Here is an 18942-nt window from a genome sequence, read left to right on the forward strand (position 1 = left end):
ATCTCATTGTTTATGGATAGTGTGGATTCTTTTATTCCTTCGATAGCACAGTGAAGATCAGTTGATGTAGACTTAAAGGGGTCACAGCGTTTACTAACCGCTCACCCAACAGCTCTACCGGTGACTCGAGTGCTTCATGTCAACAGAGCAGCTTTTCCGGGCAGCTTTATCAATGGGGCATGACTGCCGACATCATGCCGATTGAAAGCCAGCTCCCTGATAGGCAGCCCAGTCAACAGAGCAGACCAGTCAACACAGGAGACCGGAAGAGAAACACCTGCTCTGTAAATGAGAAGTCAGCGGAAACCACTGAATTGCAAGAAGAAGTGGTCTGTGACCACACTGTACTGGTAGAGATTGATACCGGGCACAACAGGCAGGTAGGTAGCAATTACCTAACTGTTCTTACGCCAGTGTAAAAAAATGAAATAGTCCTGTATAACCCTTTAATACCTTCCACAGATGAGGCGGTGGGGACTTTTAAATTCAATTTGGGTAATCGTATGTGACGAACAGCAAGGACTTGAGGCTGATGCCTTTTATCTTCTGTGGTGAATTATAGCAACCTATCAAGAGGCCAAAAGGGCCATTCACTGCCTAGATCATATACAATTTTAGCAAACCCTCAACAGTTTCCAGCCTGTATATATGAACATGTGTTAAATGGAAAACCAATTTAAATCATACTATATAATATCCAGACCTCAAACATCTCTACGTCTGTTTTAAAAAGACTACATATCACATTACTGAATACAGAAAATACAGACATAATACTGACTACATAAGAATATCTTAGAATTATAAAAAAAAGTCTGCCATGCAGATAGACATGCCCCTATCAATCAAGGAAATTATATAGATTACTGTAGTCCTAATCTAGGGCTAAGTATGCACAGTATATACAATGGAATATAAAAGGTCTTTATGGCATGTTTGTGCATTTCAGAATTCGGCTGAAAAACCCGACGTTATATTCATCTTGTTAACGCCTCTTGTCCTCAGAATGCGATGGGGCACAGGAGAGCCTTCCAGTTTGGCTTTAGAGATTAATCTTAATAGACATTATTTAGGCTCTATAAACTATTTGCCCAACTGACTATTGCCAAAAATCTTATCAACGCAATACAATTAAAATCGCACAAAAATTTTAATCCATGTGGTGCAGTATGTTCCATAGATCTAAACCTCAGGAATGCCTATTTCCCTGGCTAGAAATGCACATACTGTATGAAATGTAACTTCTGAACAAAGCTAAAGTTACAATGTAGAACTTAAAATGGTTGGGTATCTGGCATTTAAAATATGACCATTAGTAATTTCACAACAACAACAAAAATAAGAGCTAGGGAAATCTTGGTGTGACACAAAAGTGACAGAATAAAATGACACTAGTGACAACTCAATGCCCCAATATTGATTTTTAACACCATAAATAGAGTTAAAATCTGAAAAGAGAACATTGCAGCTGCAAGGAAAAAATTCCCAGTGATTGTTCTTAGAGACCATTAACAAAGAATGTGTAGCCTAAGGGTGTCCAAATGTTTGGTGCCTCAAGGCCACTGTGGAAAAGGAATGGTCTTGGGCCACACAAGGACCTTTGGTCACATGACTAATGTCACCGAAGGTCCTACTTCCCTAGGAAACTTAACTGATTATGCACAACTGGCATCATCACTGCAGATTCTGTTTTTTTTTTTTTTTTACAAATAGCGAGAGAGTAAGCACGTTTATTTTAGGTGACATTGCGACAGTAATTCTACAATCTTGTGTTAGGCCGCATTCAAAGCCTTTCTGGGCCACATGCGGCCCACAGGTTGGACACCCCTGGCCAGTCTCTTTCCTTTTGCCGCAAGAAAGCTATGAAGAATCTGCAATTCCCATGCCTGCCTTGGTCATTACTGCTGCTCACATCAGGAACAGCTGTGATGGACAAAGTATACAAGGGCTCCACATATATTAAACTAATGTCTCCTAGGTCTATAATCAGGATAAAATATGCTACAAAATGTAGTCCTATTTAACACAGTCAAAGTTGAGGAATATAAAAAGAAAACACAGCCTGTAAATAATTTTCTTTTATAGAAAAATGGCATAATGTCTTTTCTGTGACCCAAAGAAAATGATTAAAGCGAGGGATGGGTTTTATATTATTGTTATTTTTTGGCAAAAAGAGAGACTATGTTGGCAAGACTTTGTCTGAAGTCATTGGAAAAAACAGCTAGCATTGAGGGATTATGTTTTTCATTACTTTTCTCCAAAGATGACGCAGGGAAATTAGGATATAACTGCTTTCAAATCTTTGCCTTTAACTGGCAATTGACTAAGGAGCTACAGAAACTATACTCCGGTGTTACTGATCCACTGTATAACAGAGCTACGAGAAAAGTTACTAAGGGAATCAAAACGTTTGTTAGTCGTGCCAATTAGCACTCGGATTTCAGTAGTCCTCAATGGTGGAACCAAGTTGCAAGTGACCTTAAAGTCATAAAAAATAAATAAATAAAGCTTGCAGGCAGCTTACTGCTATTTTTTTCCCCTGAAAAGAAAAGTGACATTTCAGTACTAGTCGAAGTAATCACTCAAAGCCTTGTATAACAGTATCAAACCTACTACCCTACTCTAATAGTAGGGAACACATACTACAGGTATATGCAAGTATGGTGATAAGGAATGATTACTCAACACACCTCTGTTGGACCAGCATACATCATTGGTGATGGGAAGATAGCTACCACTGTTGTCTCAGGGTCAAGCACATCTTCTTCAAGGACAGCAGCATGCTGTTTCATACGCCACATCAAGGGCACATCATCATCTTTTGTCCATCCTCCTAATGGGTGAAGTAGAAGCACTGGTCGTCGGTAACCCCTTTCCAGCAGCTGCTTGTGGGTATCTTGCATTAGTAGTGCATGTCCATTATGAACTGGGTTACGTAACTGAAATGCAAAGACTGCATCTAAAAGCAGAAGAAAGGCCACTTAATAGGATATTACAGTACAGTGTAAATCCAGGATGCACAAATTACTACAGACATAAAATTAAGGAAAAACTATTCCAAACGATATATATTATGCAGAATGTTTTTTTTTTTTTTTTACAGGCTCACCCTTTTGGCATTTATTGGGTAAATAGAGCCCCACGGACACATTTAGCATAATTCGCATTAGGAGCTTTGCAAAAATATAGATATAAACATAGCCAAATGAAGATTTTAGGTACTCACCATAAAATCTCTCTTGTAACCTTCATTGATATACACAGGAATTATGACTTTTATGCTGCCACCTGGAGTCTGGCACTAAGAATACATCTTAAAAAAAGACACCTTCCCAACAGGCTACAACCTGGGCATCTGACATCCAGGTATTCAGCTAGTGCAAATGCAGAAGGAAGGTTAAAACCAAGAGCTCCCAAACAAGGCAGGGTGCTGTGTCCCTTAATGAAGGCTATGAGAAAGAGATTCTATGACGAGTACCAAAAAGCGTCTTTGGGCACACAAGAACAATGGGATATCCTAAAGCTGTCCCTGGGGTGGGAAAACTAATACCAGTACTGCAAAAGAAGAAAAGCAACCCCTCAGGTTACTAAATGAGCAACTGCTGCTTGTAGTACTCTTCTGCTAAAGGCCCCGTCTCACATAACGAGATCGCTAGCGAGATCGCTGCTGAGTCACAAGTTTTGTGACGCAACAGCGACCTCAGTAGCGATCTCGCTATGTGTGACACGTACCAGCGATCAGGCCCCTGCTGTGAGATCGCTGGTCGTGTCGGAATGGCCTGGACCTTTTTTTGGTCGTTGAGGTCCCGCTTTTAACCCTAGACACAAAGGTAAGAGCTTGATAAAGATGTGGGCTGAAGATTAAGTAGTGGACAATTAGGGCTGAAGAGCAGATCCCTGGAAGCACAAGACGCAGAAAGCTTCTACTGCATAGCAGGCGTGAACAGTGCCTTGGCAGAGGCGCCCTAGTTTAGACTCATCTTCAAAATTTTTCAGTTCGAAACAAATGCACAATGGTAGCCCTACATGCCAGCTAACCTCTGCCAGAGCCTGACCCACAATGCATCGAAATGTAGCGTAGTGAAGCACAACTATGAAAGTCGGAATGGTTAAGATCTCAGGGAAATAAAAGCCAGAGTACATAAAGGAAGCAGAGCATTCTCCTCATTAAAGGTGGAGAACACAGGTGGAGAAAGGAAGTTGCCAAATGCCAGACCACTCTCCGGAGTAGAGACACAGGTGAGAGCCCCCTCACCGGATGGAAAGGTGACTAACCTAACTAACCTAACCAAGGGCAAGACAGGTCTGAGACTCAGAGCCATATCTGCCTCTGAATGAGTTAGCTAAACTGAATTGCTGGATGTTGGCTGCCCAGGATTAATCAGTTTTGAAGGAGGCAGCTTTTTTCTAATATGTATTCTTAGTGTTAGCCATCAGGTGGCAGCATGTAATCCACCGTTCCTGCGTCGCCTAAAGAAGTGACCGAGAAAACTCTATATTACCAGGTGTACTTCCTTATTTAACACTAGCCTATACCAAAGTCACTGTAGCCCACCTTGTGGTCTTGGTAATGTTTGTCAAGAGCAATACTATTTGTGACCAATCATTCAGCTGTTTAGTAAACCAATGAAGGATACCTGCTACACTGAATAGCAATAAAATTATGCAAAATCAACATTTATAAACTTGAGCTGTAGGTCCAAAAACCTGTCCTGCACTGAGCCCAACAATTGACATAACATAAACCTGCCTCTGCTGAAATGTAGACCACAATACAGAAAGGTGTAGTATAACAAAGCCAGAATGCTTAAGGCACTCCTGAACAGGAAAATCCTCTTCATAACTGTAGACCAGCCAAATCTTCACCCTGGAGTATACGGCTATGCTGCAAAGAAATATTCAGTCATGCAAAAAGGTGCCAAACTGCAATTCACTGAGAAATGGGGTGGATTATTTACTCATGTGAAACACTTTGATAACTCTTGACTCCTGTCCAAGAGACATGAGAAAATATGTTTCTTTGTATTATGGGTTTGATTTCCAGCCAACTTGGAAACACTGTCAATTCTGAAGAATGTAAGATCATTTTTTGATATGCAGGTAGAGGCCGATCGTAATGCAAAAAATGTGTTTCATTTGGGTGGTTGTGGGCCATTCTTCTCAAACTAAGAGGACAAGAAATTATTTGTACCGGCTGTGTAATTTATTATTATGGTTAGAAAGTAATACAGTAAGTCTCCGAACACTAAGAGAAGTCACCCTTCAGTAGATGTTCTTCACATGAAAGCGCTTCTCAAATTTACTTTACAATTTGCATTACACGTGAGAGTTCAGAGTCAGCCATAGAGATGTAAGTCCATAGGGATCTATATTGGGAGCATGGTCCTAAAGGAGCCTTTTACCATTTAGTCTCGTGAAGCTACAATAAGCTAAGCTATCTTATAACAGTCTGCTACTAAATTATAGTATAATTCAAGGTCTGCTATTTTTATTTTAAATTAGAAAGAGATTAATTGAAGGATATACAATAATAATAATAATCTTTATTTCTATAGCGCCAACATATTCTGCAGTGCTTTACAGCTTAACAGTTTCAAACACGACAGTCATAAGTAACAACGTTAGCAATACAATAATTAAAGCAAAATAAGACGACCCTGCTCGTGAGAGCTTACAATCTACAATATAAGGCAGAACATATATATGATATTTCATTCTATCAAAGGAACATTTCCAATATTCGTAAAGCATTACATATATATGAGTGCAAAACAAGGGGAAAAAAAAAGGACAATGCGGCCTTTGTACAAGAACATAGATGGTTAAAACAAACAAACAAAAAAAGGATGCTTAGTCAAACATGCACTAAAAAAAGGAAAAAAAAAGATTTAAAAACACTAGGAAATATGATGAAGAATTCACTGCTGGAAAAGAGGGTTAAGTAATATTTGAGTTTAAGATGGTTTTAAGAGGTCTAAAATGACCATACATCATTAAAGCATTACTTTGTCGAAGCAAAAGTAGTATACGTTTCTCCATAGAGTAAAATCTTGTTAATCATATTGGGGCAAAACATATTATAGCCTCCATACCAATGTATTGCAAAAATGTACATAAGGCATATGCAAAGTAAGGTGGATTATCTCCTAATAGAAAAATGGTTATCAATATTGGTATGTCAGTATTAAATATTCAATTTGTTAACAGCCTTATGAAATTCATTCAACATTTTATATATTTATTTATTTTTAAAGGGAAAGTGAAAAGAAATGGCTAAACTTGATAACAGACTTGCCACGGACACAGATTGTACAGCAGCACACACAGTCACTATGGCTCTGTACTAAGAACTGTGTCATCGCATGGCGCCAAACCATACAGAGATATCCTCTTTCAGAAGCCATGCTACTAAGAACATCTGTGAGTCACATTGCCTCAGGAGAACACCTTTGTATATAGAGGATTCCGCTGTGCTATACTTTACCTATTAGGCTGTGTGCACACGTTCAGGATTTTTTGCATTTTTTTTTGTGTTTTTTCGCTATAAAAACACGATAAAACTGTGAAAAAAAAGCATACATTAAGAATCCTATTATTAGAAAGCAATCCACAATTTTTGTGCACATGTTGTGTTTTTTTCCGCGGCGGAATCGCATTCTGGAAAAAAACGCAGCATGTTCGTTCTTTGTGCGTTATTGCGGGGATTCCGCACACATAGGAATGCATTGATCTGCTTGCTTTCCGCATGTGGCTATGCCCACCATGCGGAAAGTAAGCGGATCATGTGCGGTTGGTACCCAGGGTGGAGGAGAGGAGACTCTCCTCCAGGTCCTGGGAACCATATAAGAAAGAAAGAAAGAAAGAAAGAAAGAAAGAAAGAAAGAAAGAAAGAAAGAAAGAAAGAAAGAAAGAAAGAAAGAAAGAAAGAAAGAAAGAAAGAAAGAAAGAAAGAAAGAAAGAAAGAAAGAAAAATAATTAAAATAAAAAAATCATGATATTCTCACCAGCTCCTCGCAATGCTTCCGTTCCCAATAATGCATTGCGAAAATGACCTTAGCGAGACTGCTACGTCATCTGAGGTCATTGCCGCAATGCATTATTGGGACCAGAGCATCGCGAGGAGCGGGAAGTCTGCCGGGGACGCCAGAAGGTGAGAATATCATGATTTTTAATTTTTTTTAAATTATTTTTAGCGTTCTTTGTACTATTGATGCTACGTACCCAGCATCAATAGTAAAAAGTTGGTCAGACCTGTCAAACACTATGTTTGACAAGTGTGACCAACCTGTCAATCAGTTTTCCAAGCAATGCTACAGATCACTTGGAAAACGCTAGCATTTTGCAAGGTAAAAACGCTTGCAAAACGCTAGTGTTTAGCGGGAATACACATGCAAATTCCGCATGTGATATACCCGCGGCAGGAGTTGCGGAATTGCCGTGGAAATTCTGCAACATGTGCACTTAGCCTTAATTGTTCCTCAATAAATAATGGGTTATTACCAATACAGTAAATTATCCCCAATCCATAGGACAGGAAATAATCGAATGACCACTGGGGAGAGGGTCAAACTGCTGGGACATCTGGCAATCCCGAAAATGGGGCTCCGCAACTTGGGAACACAGTACTTTTCTGAAAGGATTGAAAAGTGAGCATATGAGACTAATCGAGATAGCAGAGCGCAGCAGTGCTTTGCTATTTCAAGCAGTCCCATGGATACTGAATTGAGAGCAGGGTGGAACATACAGATCTCCACTCCATTCAAGAGGAGGCTCTACAGAGTCATTTCCTGGGTTGCAGAGCCCAATTTTCAGGATTGCTACGGTTATGCGCACAAAGCTTCACTTTGTCTTACTCAGCTGCTTCGGTTTTTATGGTAGCAATTTGCGTTAATTCTAGATTGTTATCAAGAGTAAATGAGATGAATTGTAAAAAATTGCAGTCATTTCTTACCATAAAAATGATCACAAAAACCCCAATTACCGTATTTTGCGGATTATAAGACTCACAGAATTATGAGACAACCCAAATTTGGAGGAGAAAAATAGGAAAATAGAATTAGACTTACCGGTAATTTGGTTTCCAATAACCTACCACGACAGCACACAAAAGGATGTCATCTCATCCTAATAGGTACAGGAAACACGAAAGAGGTCAAACTGCCGCTCCTACCTCCATACCCCAGTGTTGTTATAAAGGACCACAATAGTATGAATGCTTAACAATATTAATTACTACTAGATTCAATAATTGAGTACAGGGGAGGGAATTACCCATGCTGTCATGGTAGGTTATTAGAAACCGAATTACCGGTAAGTCTAATTCTATTTTCTCTAATAAACCCCCACGACAGCATACAGGAGGAATACCAAAGACTAATGCTCTAGGGAGAGACATCCACCTGGAGAATCTTTCTCCCAAATGATAGATCTTTGACAGATGCAAAATCAAGTTTATGTTTAATAAAGATATGGACAGATGACCAGGTAGCAGCTCTGCATATCTGCTCGATGGAAGCGTTAGCTTTTTACGCCCGTGAAACCGCTACTGCTCTGGTGGACTGAGCTTTGAACCTCTCTGGAGGTGTGAGATTCTGGATCTGATTGGCTTCAATAATTGCTCTTTTTATCCAATTTGCTACCGTAGCTTTGGATACCTACTTTCTCCTCTTCTGGACATAGGGCTGAACAAAGAGTCTTATCCTTTCTATACTCCTTGGTTATGCAGAGATAATGTAAGATCATTCTCCTTACGTCAAGAAAGTGGAATTCCTCTTCTTCCTTGTTTGGGATCTGTCAAAAAGAAGGTATTATATCCTGATTTTTGTGGAAATCTCTAACCACCTTTGGTAGAAAAGAGGGATCCAGATGGAACATCAGCCGGCCTGTAACTCCCCCACTCGCCTGGCCGTTATTATTGCTACCAGGAATGCAGTCTTCCAGGACAACCTGTCTAACATTATCTCCGACAAGAGCTCAAACGGTGGTAGCGTTAATCCCCTCAGGACGATATTGAGGTCACAAGCGGGGACCAGACTGATTGCTCTAGGACGAAATCATATAGCGGCTGTTATAAATCGATTTATCCGCCGGCGTTCTGCAAGGGCCTGGTCAAAGTATGAGCTCAATGCCGCCACCTGTACCTTAAGGGTACTGGGTTTAAGTCGCTTCTCCAATCCATCCTGCAGAAAAATCTAGGTTCCGGGCAATATTGGGCTGTCCGAGGATCCAGCCGTTCTGATGCACACTATGACACGAACGTTCTCCAGGTCTTCTGGTATATCACGGGCTTCCTACTCTTCTGAAGCATGCAGAAGACTGTCAGAGAGACCTCTGGCCTTCAGGATCGAGCACTCAGGGCCAAGCTGCCAGATGTAAGTTCTCTATGTCCGGGTGATAAACTGGTCCCTGGTGCAGGAGATCCCTGATTGGTGGGAGAATTAGAGGACCGTCTACTCTTAGGCTGGATATTGTGCCGTACCAACTTCTCTTCGGCCAGAGGGGTGCTACTAGAATGACTCTAGTCTGATCGTCTCTTACTGTACTTTCTGTAGAGTCCTCGGTAACAGAGGGATCAGAGGAAAGGCGTAAGCCAGATTGAATTGCCATTGGTGGGCCAATACGTCTATGCCTAGACATCGGTCATCCGGATTTAGAGAAAAATAGTGGGTCACCTTTGTATTCTGGCGGTCTGCAAATAGATCGACCTCTGGATAACCCCATCTTCCGGCCAACATTTGGAATACCTCCGGATTCAGACTCCATCCCCCGGGAGAATATCCTTTCTGCTCAGGAAGTCGGCCAACCTATTGTCTGTTCCCTTTATGTGAAGGGCTAACACAGAAAGAAGATATTTTTCGGCCCAAAAGAATATTCTTGCCAAGATGGATTTCAGCTGTTCGTGCTTCGAGTTTCCCTGGTGTCGGAGATGTGAGATCATGGTCACATTGTCTGAGTATACTCGCACATGGGTACCTTGGACTATCGAAATAGCTGCCCTGAGGATCTCTTCCACAGCCTTCAATTCTCTGAAGCTCGAGGAATGCCTGCTGACTTTGACTGACTTAGACCCTGGAAGGATGTCTGAGAGACTAGGGCCCCCCATCCCCTCTTCCTGTCATCCCCCTCTATGGTGACTAGCAGGGTCTGGACCCAAGGCACTCCGTTGTTCAGTTTTTTTGGATAGTCCCACCAAGATAATGAAGCTCGCATCTGGGCTGGTATTGACACCTTCTTGTCAAGTGGTTTGCGAGAACCGTCCCATTCTGCTAGTATATAACTCTGCAGGTCCCTGTTGTGCGCCTAGGCCAGGCTACCGACTGGATACAAGATGTCATGGAGCTGAGGACTGACATGGCAAATCTCATGGACACCACCCTTCTGCTTCGCAGGATGTTTATTCTTCTGTTTTTCCCTGGCCAAGACGGATGTTTGTGCCTGAGAATCCAGAAGAACTCCCAAGAAGGTTTTCCTTGTGGAAGGAGCGAGATCTGATTTTTATTGATTTATCAACGACCCCAGTGATGTCAGTATCTGGGAAGTCATCTGCATGTGTTCCTGCAACACCCGTGCTGATGTGCTACCAGCAGAAAGTCGTCGAATTATGGGACAATACAAATCTGTTGACCTCTGATATGGGCCATGGCTTCCAACACAATCTTTGTGAAAACTCAGGGTGCTGACGATAGTGCGAATGAGAGTACGTTGAACTGGTAATGAACTACTCGCCCTCCCTGGGCCACAGCAAACCTCAGGAGTTGGGAAGAATCGGGACATGATAATATGCGTCCTGTAAATCGATTGTTGCCATGGTGAAGCACTTCCCTATCATGGGAACTGTACTGGTTTAGAGGCTTCAGATTTATTATAATCCTTTGGTATCCGTTCGTTTTTTATATCAATCTTCTGCTTAAAGAAAGAGGCAAAGTCTCCAGCAGAAATGAGGGGGAAGGGGGAGGTGCTGGGGGACGGGGTAGAGAATTGAAAGTGTTGAAAAGCTGTTTAGGGTTGTGAGACAAGGAGGATATGAGAGATGAAAAATAAGTTTGCTTTGCGGCAGTGAGTGTGGACTTGAAGCTGGCGAGGGACTGCTTGTATGCAATGAAGTGCTCGGCAGAGTGGGATCTCTTCCATCTCCGCTCAGCGACCCTGAAAGCCAGTCTCAGTTCTTTGGTCAGGCTGGTCAGCCAGGGCTGTCTGTTGATCGTACGAGTTTTGCTATGCATGAGGGGGGCAGCTGAATCAAGTGTAGCTGTTATTGTGGTGTTATAAAATGTAGCAGCAGCATGTGTGTCATGAAGGGAAGCTATGTCTGTAAGAGGGAGAAGGGACTCAGAGTGATTGTATATTGAGGTGTTTGAGATATGTGCGAGGGTGAGTTTGTGGAGTGGGTGTTGCGTACTAGGAGAGGAGAGGGAAGATAATGTCAGTAGGTTGTGGTCAAACAGGGGGAGGGGTGAGTTAGTGAGATTAGTAAGGGAACAGAATCGGGTAAAGATAAGGTCTAGTGTGTGACCATCTTTCTGAGTGGCCCCAGAAGACCATTGAGTGAGGCCGAATGAGGCAGTAAGCGATAAAAGTTTAGAGGCAGCTGAGATGGAAGTGTCAATGGGGATATTGAAGTCACCCATGATGATAGTGGGGATGTCAGCAGAGAGGAAATGAAGAAGCCAGGTAGTGAAGTGGTAGAGAAAGGTGGAGATGCCTAGTTCTGGGGGGTGGTAGATGACAGCCAGCTGGAGGTTGGAGGGGGTATAGATGCGGACGGAGAGCACCTCAAACGAGGGAAGCATAGCGGAGGGCAGTAGTGGGATTGGAGTAACAGAGGATGTGGTGGACAGGAGCAAGCCAACGCCTCCACCACGTTTGTTGCTGTGGCGAGGGGTGTGAGGTGGAATCCACCATAGGAATGTGCAGCTGGAGAGGCTGAGTCAGAGGGGGTGTGACAGGATTCAGTGATGCCGAGGAAGGAGAGTTTGTTAGTGATGAAGAGGTCATCATAAATGGCAGTTTGTTGCAGACGGAGCGTGCGTTCCATAGTGCTCCAGGTAGGGGGACTGGGGGAGTGGGGGCTGGATGAATGGATATGAGGTTATCATGGTTGGGAAAACATGTAGAGGATCATGGCAGGGGGTTAAAAATGAGTGTGGGGATGTGTTGAGGAGGGCCAGGATTTGGGGATACGTCACCAGCGATGCGGAGTAGCAGATAGAGCCTTAGATGGTGAGAGCAGGATAGGACATGATGGGGCCGTGTGTGTCTGGAGAAAAAGGATTGTATGTGGAGGAACAGCTGTGAAGAGGTGGTGAGATGGCTGGGGAGGATGGAGGGTGAAATTACTAATTCCTTACTAAGTGGGGGGATTACAGGATGTAGGGAAAATAAGAGTAGTTTAGGTGTGAAAGAGAAAAGAAACCGAAACATGGTAGTGGTTTGATATTCCGTTACCTTACAGTCAAATTCCAGTCCAATTCAAGTCTAATTTAAAGTATAGCAAAGTATAGTAATTATAAATCTGTAATTTGAAAGATACATGGATCAGACTAAAGTCTTGATCAGACTACTGGGTCTAAATATATCCCCAGCTAAGGGCAATCAGGTGTGAAAGAGGAGGTAGGTGGGTATGGCGAGACCAGATGTAGAGAGTTAAGGTACCTTCACACTAAACGACTTTGCAGCGATAACGACAGCGATCCATGACGTTGCAGCGTCCTGGATAGCGATATCGTTGTGTTTGACACGCAGCAGCGGTCTGGATCCTGCTGTGATATCGCTGGTCGTTGCTGAAAGTTCAGAACTTTATTTGGTCGTCAGATCGGCGTGTATCGTTGTGTTTGACAGCAAAAGCAACGATGCCAGCGATGTTTTACAATGGTAACCAGGGTAAATATCGGGTTACTAAGCGCAGGGCCGCGCTTAGTAACCCGATATTTACCCTGGTTACCATTGTAAAAGTAAAAAAAAAAAAACAGTACATACTCACCCTCTGATGTCTGTCACGTCCCCCGGCGTCCGCGCTGCTGCTCAGAGCTTCCTGCACTGAATGTGTCAGTGCCGGCCGGAAAGCAAAGCACAGCGGTGATGTCACCGCTTTGCCCTGCTACTGCCGGCGCTTAAACAGTGCAGGGAAGCGGACGCCGGGGGACGCGAATGTAAGTATGTAGTGTTTGTTTTTTTACATTTACACTGGTAACCAGGGTAAACATCGGGTTACTAAGCGCGGCCCTGCGCTTAGCAACCCGATGTTTACCCTGGTTACCCGGGGACTTCGGCATCGTTGGTCGCTGGAGAGCTGCCTGTGTGACAGCTCTCCAGCGACCACACAGCGACGCTGCAGCGATCGGCATCGTTGTCGATATCGCTGCAGCGTCGCTTAGTGTGAAGGTAATTTTAAGCAAAGGTCATTAAGAGAGGGAGGGGCTGCAGTGATCACTCAAAGATATGCCAGAATAACATAATGAGAGACATGAAACAGGTCATGGAAACAAGATGATAGGTAAGAAAGGAAAGCATACCAGAAAAGGATTATATGCGCTGCACATAGACACTCAGATGCCAGGGAAACCATAGAAAATCAATGTAATATACAGAGACATTCAGGATCCAGGGGGAGTTGGGGAAAGTCAATGCATACCATAGAAAATCAATGTAATATACAGAGACATTCAGGATCCAGGGGGAGTTGGGGAAAGTCAGTGCATACCATCGAAAATCAATGCAATATACAGAGACATTCAGGATCCAGGGAGAGTTGGGGAAAGGCAGTGCATACCATCGAAAATCAATGCAATATACAAAGGCATTCAGGATCCAGGGAGAGTTGGGGAAAGGTTTAATTGCTTTACAGAAGACTTTAGAGCACACATGAATGTCCAGCAAATGCCAGGATCATGTCCTAAACAGGATTCAGCTATGGGATCAGTTTAACACCAGTGCAGAGCTTACTCAGGAATAGCAGTAAACAGCTGTTCATGCCTCTCCAAGCAAAGTGAGGCTAAGTCTTTTGAAGGCAGGCCAGGTGTCAATAAGGGCAGCAAAGCAAACACTTCTCTTCAAGAAAAACATCAAGGACAGAATGACACTCAGTAGAAAGAAAATGGATTGGACTACAGAGGACTGAGGTAGTGTTACTTTCTCAGATGAAGTCCCCTTCAGACTATTTTGGACATCAAAGAATGATTGTTGGAGAAGAAAAGGGCCACTCATGAACAGTAAAGCATCCTGAGACCATTCATATGCGGGGCGGCTTTTCACCCAAGGGAGGGGGCTCACCCACAATTTTGCCTAAGAGCACTGACCTGAATAAAGATCTAAACATCTTCCAAGAGCAACAATCTAGAAGCAATCTGGTAATGAACGATGCTTTTTCCAGAACGATTCAGCATGGTGTTACAAGGGAAAACTGTTAATTAAGTGGCTCAGTGAATGAAATTTTGAGTTCATGGCCAGGAAACTCCCCAGATCTAAATCCCAAAATTACTCTAAGGTCACGATCAGTGTTCAGTCAGTATTTGACATCAGTATTTGTAAACCAAAATTAGAAGAGTTACAATCAGAGAAAAAAAAAAGTGTGCACCATTTCTGTATTATCATCCACTCCTGGTTTTTGCTTACAATACGGACGTAAAATACTGACCAAATACTGAACATGTCAACGTGGCTACATTTTGAAACTCCAAGGATTGATCTGCTAGTCTGGTGTAGTCTTCAATATAAAGACACAGATACACTTGGTGATTTCCAGTATTCCAGGTATGGGCTAAGTACCCGCTACTATTGTAAAATTCTTTGCAATACAACTTAATTTTAGCATGGATATTCTGTAACCAGTACTTATAAAAGTAATTTCCAGTCCTATATGCGTTACATATAAACCTGTCACTCAAACACTGACAACTTAAGGTAAATGGACAGACAGTTCAACAATGAAAACGGACAGCTAGCCTAACAAAGTAAGTGATGAAGAATGTTAGTGTTTAAGAAGCAAACCACATACCAACACATGTTCTTATTAGACCACATGTTCAATATCACTTCTGAAAACTTTACAGCTTAACAGTAAAAGGTTTGTACTCAACAAAAGGTACATCCTAAAAAGTAAATACGGTAGTTATCCGATACCAAGGCAGAAAAGCAAAAATGCGTTTGTTCTTTTTACTTTCATTTTTTTACAAGAAAATTTTACAGTTCTGTGCAAAAGTTTTAGGCATGTGTGAAAAAATGCTGGAAAGCAAGAATGCTTTCAAAATTAGAAGTCTGAATATTCTATTTTACCAGTTAACGAAACGAAAAGTTAATGAACAGAAGAGAGCTCTAAATCAAGTCATGATTTTTGATGTGATGTGATCACTCTGCCTTCAAAACAGCATCCATTCTTCTAGATACACTTGCACACAATTTTGAGGGAACTTGACAGGGAGATTGCTCCAAACATCTTAAAGAACAAAACACATTTGTGAGTATCAGCGTGTTCACATCACTGTGTCTTTTTATGTAATCACAGACTCGCTGTTGAGATAAGGGCTCTGTGCAGGCCACATCACCTCCAGGACTACTTATTGTTACTTATGCCAAAGATAGGTATTAATGCCATTTGCTGTATATTTGGGTTATTGTCCTGCTGCAGAATAAATTTGCAGCCAATCAGGTGACTCTCTGCTGTTATTGCATAATGGTTAAATAAGTGCCTGTATTTCTCAGCATTGAGGACCTCAAGAATCTTGACCAAATCCTCAATTCCATTTGCTGAAATGCAGCGTCAAACTTGCAATAAATATCACACTTCACTGTTGACACTCATTATTGTACCATTCTCCAGCAGTTCGGCAAAGAAACTAACTTCTGTTACAGCCAAATACTCAAAAATGTCACTCATTAATCCAGTTTTCAGCTTCCAAGTTACAGTGGGGAAAATAAGCAGCAAGTAGTGAGACCTAGCTACACCACTCGACTGTTTGGTGAAGTCTGTCCAGAAGTGGTCTTCCTGGAAAAATTGCAGCCAAAAACCAATGTCTTCAACATGGAAACAAAGACAAGAAACTCAACTATGCACAAAAACATACAGTGCCTTGCTAAAGTATTCGGCTCCCTGGAACTTGTCAACCTTTTCCCACATGTCATGCTTCAAACATAAAGATGTAATGTAAATGTTTGGTGAAAAATCAACAACAAGTGGAACACTATTGTGAAGTTGAGTGAAATTTATTGGTTACTTTAAATTTTTGTGGAAATTCAAAAACTGAAAAGTGGGGCGTGCAATATTATTCGGCCCATTTACTTTCAGTGCCGCCAACCCCCTCCAGAAGTTCATTGTGGATCTCTGAATGATCCAATGTTGTCCTAAATGCCTAATGATGATAAATATAATCCACCTGTGTGTATTCAAGTCTCCGTATAAATGCACCTGCTCTGTGACAGTCTCAGGGTTCTGTTTGAAGCAGAGAGAGCATCATGAAGACCAAGGAACACAACAGGCAGGTCTGTGATGCTGTTGTGGAGAAGTTTAAAGCCGGCTTTGGATACAAAATGATTTTCAAAACTTTAAACATCCCAAGGAGTACTGTGCAAGCGATCATATTGAAATGGAAGGAGTATCATACCACTTAAAATCTACCAAGACCCGGCCGTCCCTCTAAACTTTCATCTCAAACAAGGAGAAGACTGATCAGAGATGCAGCCAAGAGGCCCATGATCGCTTTGGATGAACTGCAGAGATCTACAGCTGAGGAGGGACAGTCTGTCCATGGGACAACAATCAGTTGTACACTGCACAAATCTAGCCTTTATGGAAGAGTGGCAAGAAGAAAGCCATTTCTCAAAGATATCCATAAAAAGGCAACACATCTCATCACCCTGAAAACACCATCCCCCCTGTCAAACATGGCGGTGGCAGCATCATGGTTTGGGCCTTCTTTTCTTCAGCAGGGACAGGGAAGATGGTTAAAATTGATGGGAAGATGGATGGAGCCAAATACAGGACCATTCTTGAAGAAAACCTATGAAAAGAGCTGAAAACTGCTGTTCAAAAACGATCTCTATCAAACCTCACTGAGCTCGAGCTGTTTGCCAAGGAAGAATGGGCAAGAATTTCAGTCTCTCGATGTACAAAACTGATAGAGACATACCCCAAGCGACTTGCAGCTGTAATCGCAGCAAAAGGTGGCGCAACAAAAGTATTAACCCCTTCACCCCCGGAGCTTTTTCCGTTTTTCCGTTTTCGTTTTTCGCTCCCCTCCTTCCCAGAGCCATAACTTTTTTATTTTTCTGTCAATTTGGCCATGTGAGGGCTCATTTTTTGCGGGACGAGTTGTACTTTTGAACGACATCATTGGTTTTACCATGTCGTGTACTAGAAAACGGGAAAAAAATTCCAAGTGCAGTGAAATTGCAAAAAAAGTGCAATCCCACACTTGTTTTTTGCTTGCCTATTTTGCTAGGTTCACTAAATGCTAAAACTGACCTGCCATTATGATTCTCCAGGTCAGTACGAGTTCATAGACACCAAACATGACTAGGTTCTTTTTTACCTAAGTGGTGAAAAAAAATTCCAAACTTTGCAAAAAAATAAATAAATAAAATTGCGCCATTTTCCGATACCCGTAGCGTCTCCATTTTTCGTGATCTGGGGTCGGGTGAGGGCTTATTTTTTGCGTGCCGAGCTGGCATTTTTAATGATAGCATTTCGGTGCAGATACGTTCTTTTGATCGCCCGTTATTGCATTTTAATGCAATGTCGTGGCGACCAAAAAAACGTAAATCTGGCGTTTCGATTTTTTTTCTCATTACGCCGTTTAGCGATCAGGTTAATGCTTTTTTTTTATTGATAGATCGGGCGATTCTGAACACGGCGATACCAAATATGTGTAGGTTGGGCTTTTTTTTTATTGATTTATTTTGATTGGGGCAAAAGGGGGGTGATTTAAACTTTTATATTTTTTTTATTTTTTTCACATTTTTTTTTACTTTTTTTTTTTAACTTTTACCATGCTTCTATAGCCTCCATGGGAGGCTAGAAGCAGGCACAGCCCGATCGGCTCTGCTACATAACAGCGATCATCAGATCGCTGTTATGTAGCTAAAATGCAGGTGTGCTGTGAGCGCCGACCACAGGGGGGCGCTCACAGCCACCGGCGATCAGTAACCATAGAGGTCTCCAGGACCTCTATGGTTACAATGCACAAGCATCGCCGACCCCCGATCATGTGACGGGGGTCGGCGATGCGCTCATATCCGGCCGCACGGCCGGATGCGGTAGTTAAATGCCGCTGTCTGAGTTTGACAGCGGCATTTAACTAGTTAATAGCGGCGGGTGATCGCGATTTCACCCGCCGCTATTGCGCGCACATGTCAGCTGTAAAAAACAGCTGACATGTCGCGACTTTGATGTGCGCTCACCGCCGGAGCGCACATCAAAGCGGGGGTCCCGACATGTGACGTACTATTACGTCACATGTCGGGAAGGGGTTAAGTTAAAGGGTATGAATAATATTGCATGCCCAACTTTTCAGTTTTTGATTTTCCACAAAAATTTTAAATAACCAATAAATTTCGTTGAACTTCACAATTGTGTTCCACTTGTTGATTCTTCACCAAAAATTTACATTTGGTATCTTTATGTTTGAAGCATGATATGTGGGAAAAGGTTGAAAAGTTCCAGGGAGCCGAATACTTTCACAAGGCACTATATACAGTGGGGAAAATAAGTATTTGATACACTGCTGATTTTGTAAGTTTTCCCTCCTACAAAAAATGGTAATTTTCATCATAGGCACACCAACTGTGAGAGACAGAATGTAAAAATAAAAACCAAAAAATCACATTGTATGATTTTTAAAAAATTAAACTGCATTTTATTGGAGTCTCTGAGTGAACAGGTGTCTTTTTTATAATTAACAAGTTCAAACAGGTGCAATTAATATAGGTAATGACTAATGAGTGCAGAGTAGG

The 18942-nt window shown here is 42.1% G+C and overlaps 1 protein-coding gene across 1 annotated transcript in view; it reads right to left on the reverse strand.

The window, feature by feature from the left end:
* Window positions 1-18942, reverse strand: part of PAPSS1 (3'-phosphoadenosine 5'-phosphosulfate synthase 1) — a 139524-nt gene that overhangs the window by 21133 nt on the left and 99449 nt on the right. Inside the window, exon 10 of the mRNA XM_077278463.1 lies at window positions 2691-2959. Within this exon, the coding sequence (XP_077134578.1) occupies window positions 2691-2959 (269 nt within the window). The remainder of the gene's footprint in view (window positions 1-2690; window positions 2960-18942) is intronic.

This window comes from Ranitomeya variabilis, chromosome 1, assembly GCF_051348905.1.
Source record: "Ranitomeya variabilis isolate aRanVar5 chromosome 1, aRanVar5.hap1, whole genome shotgun sequence".
NCBI lineage: Eukaryota > Metazoa > Chordata > Amphibia > Anura > Dendrobatidae > Ranitomeya > Ranitomeya variabilis.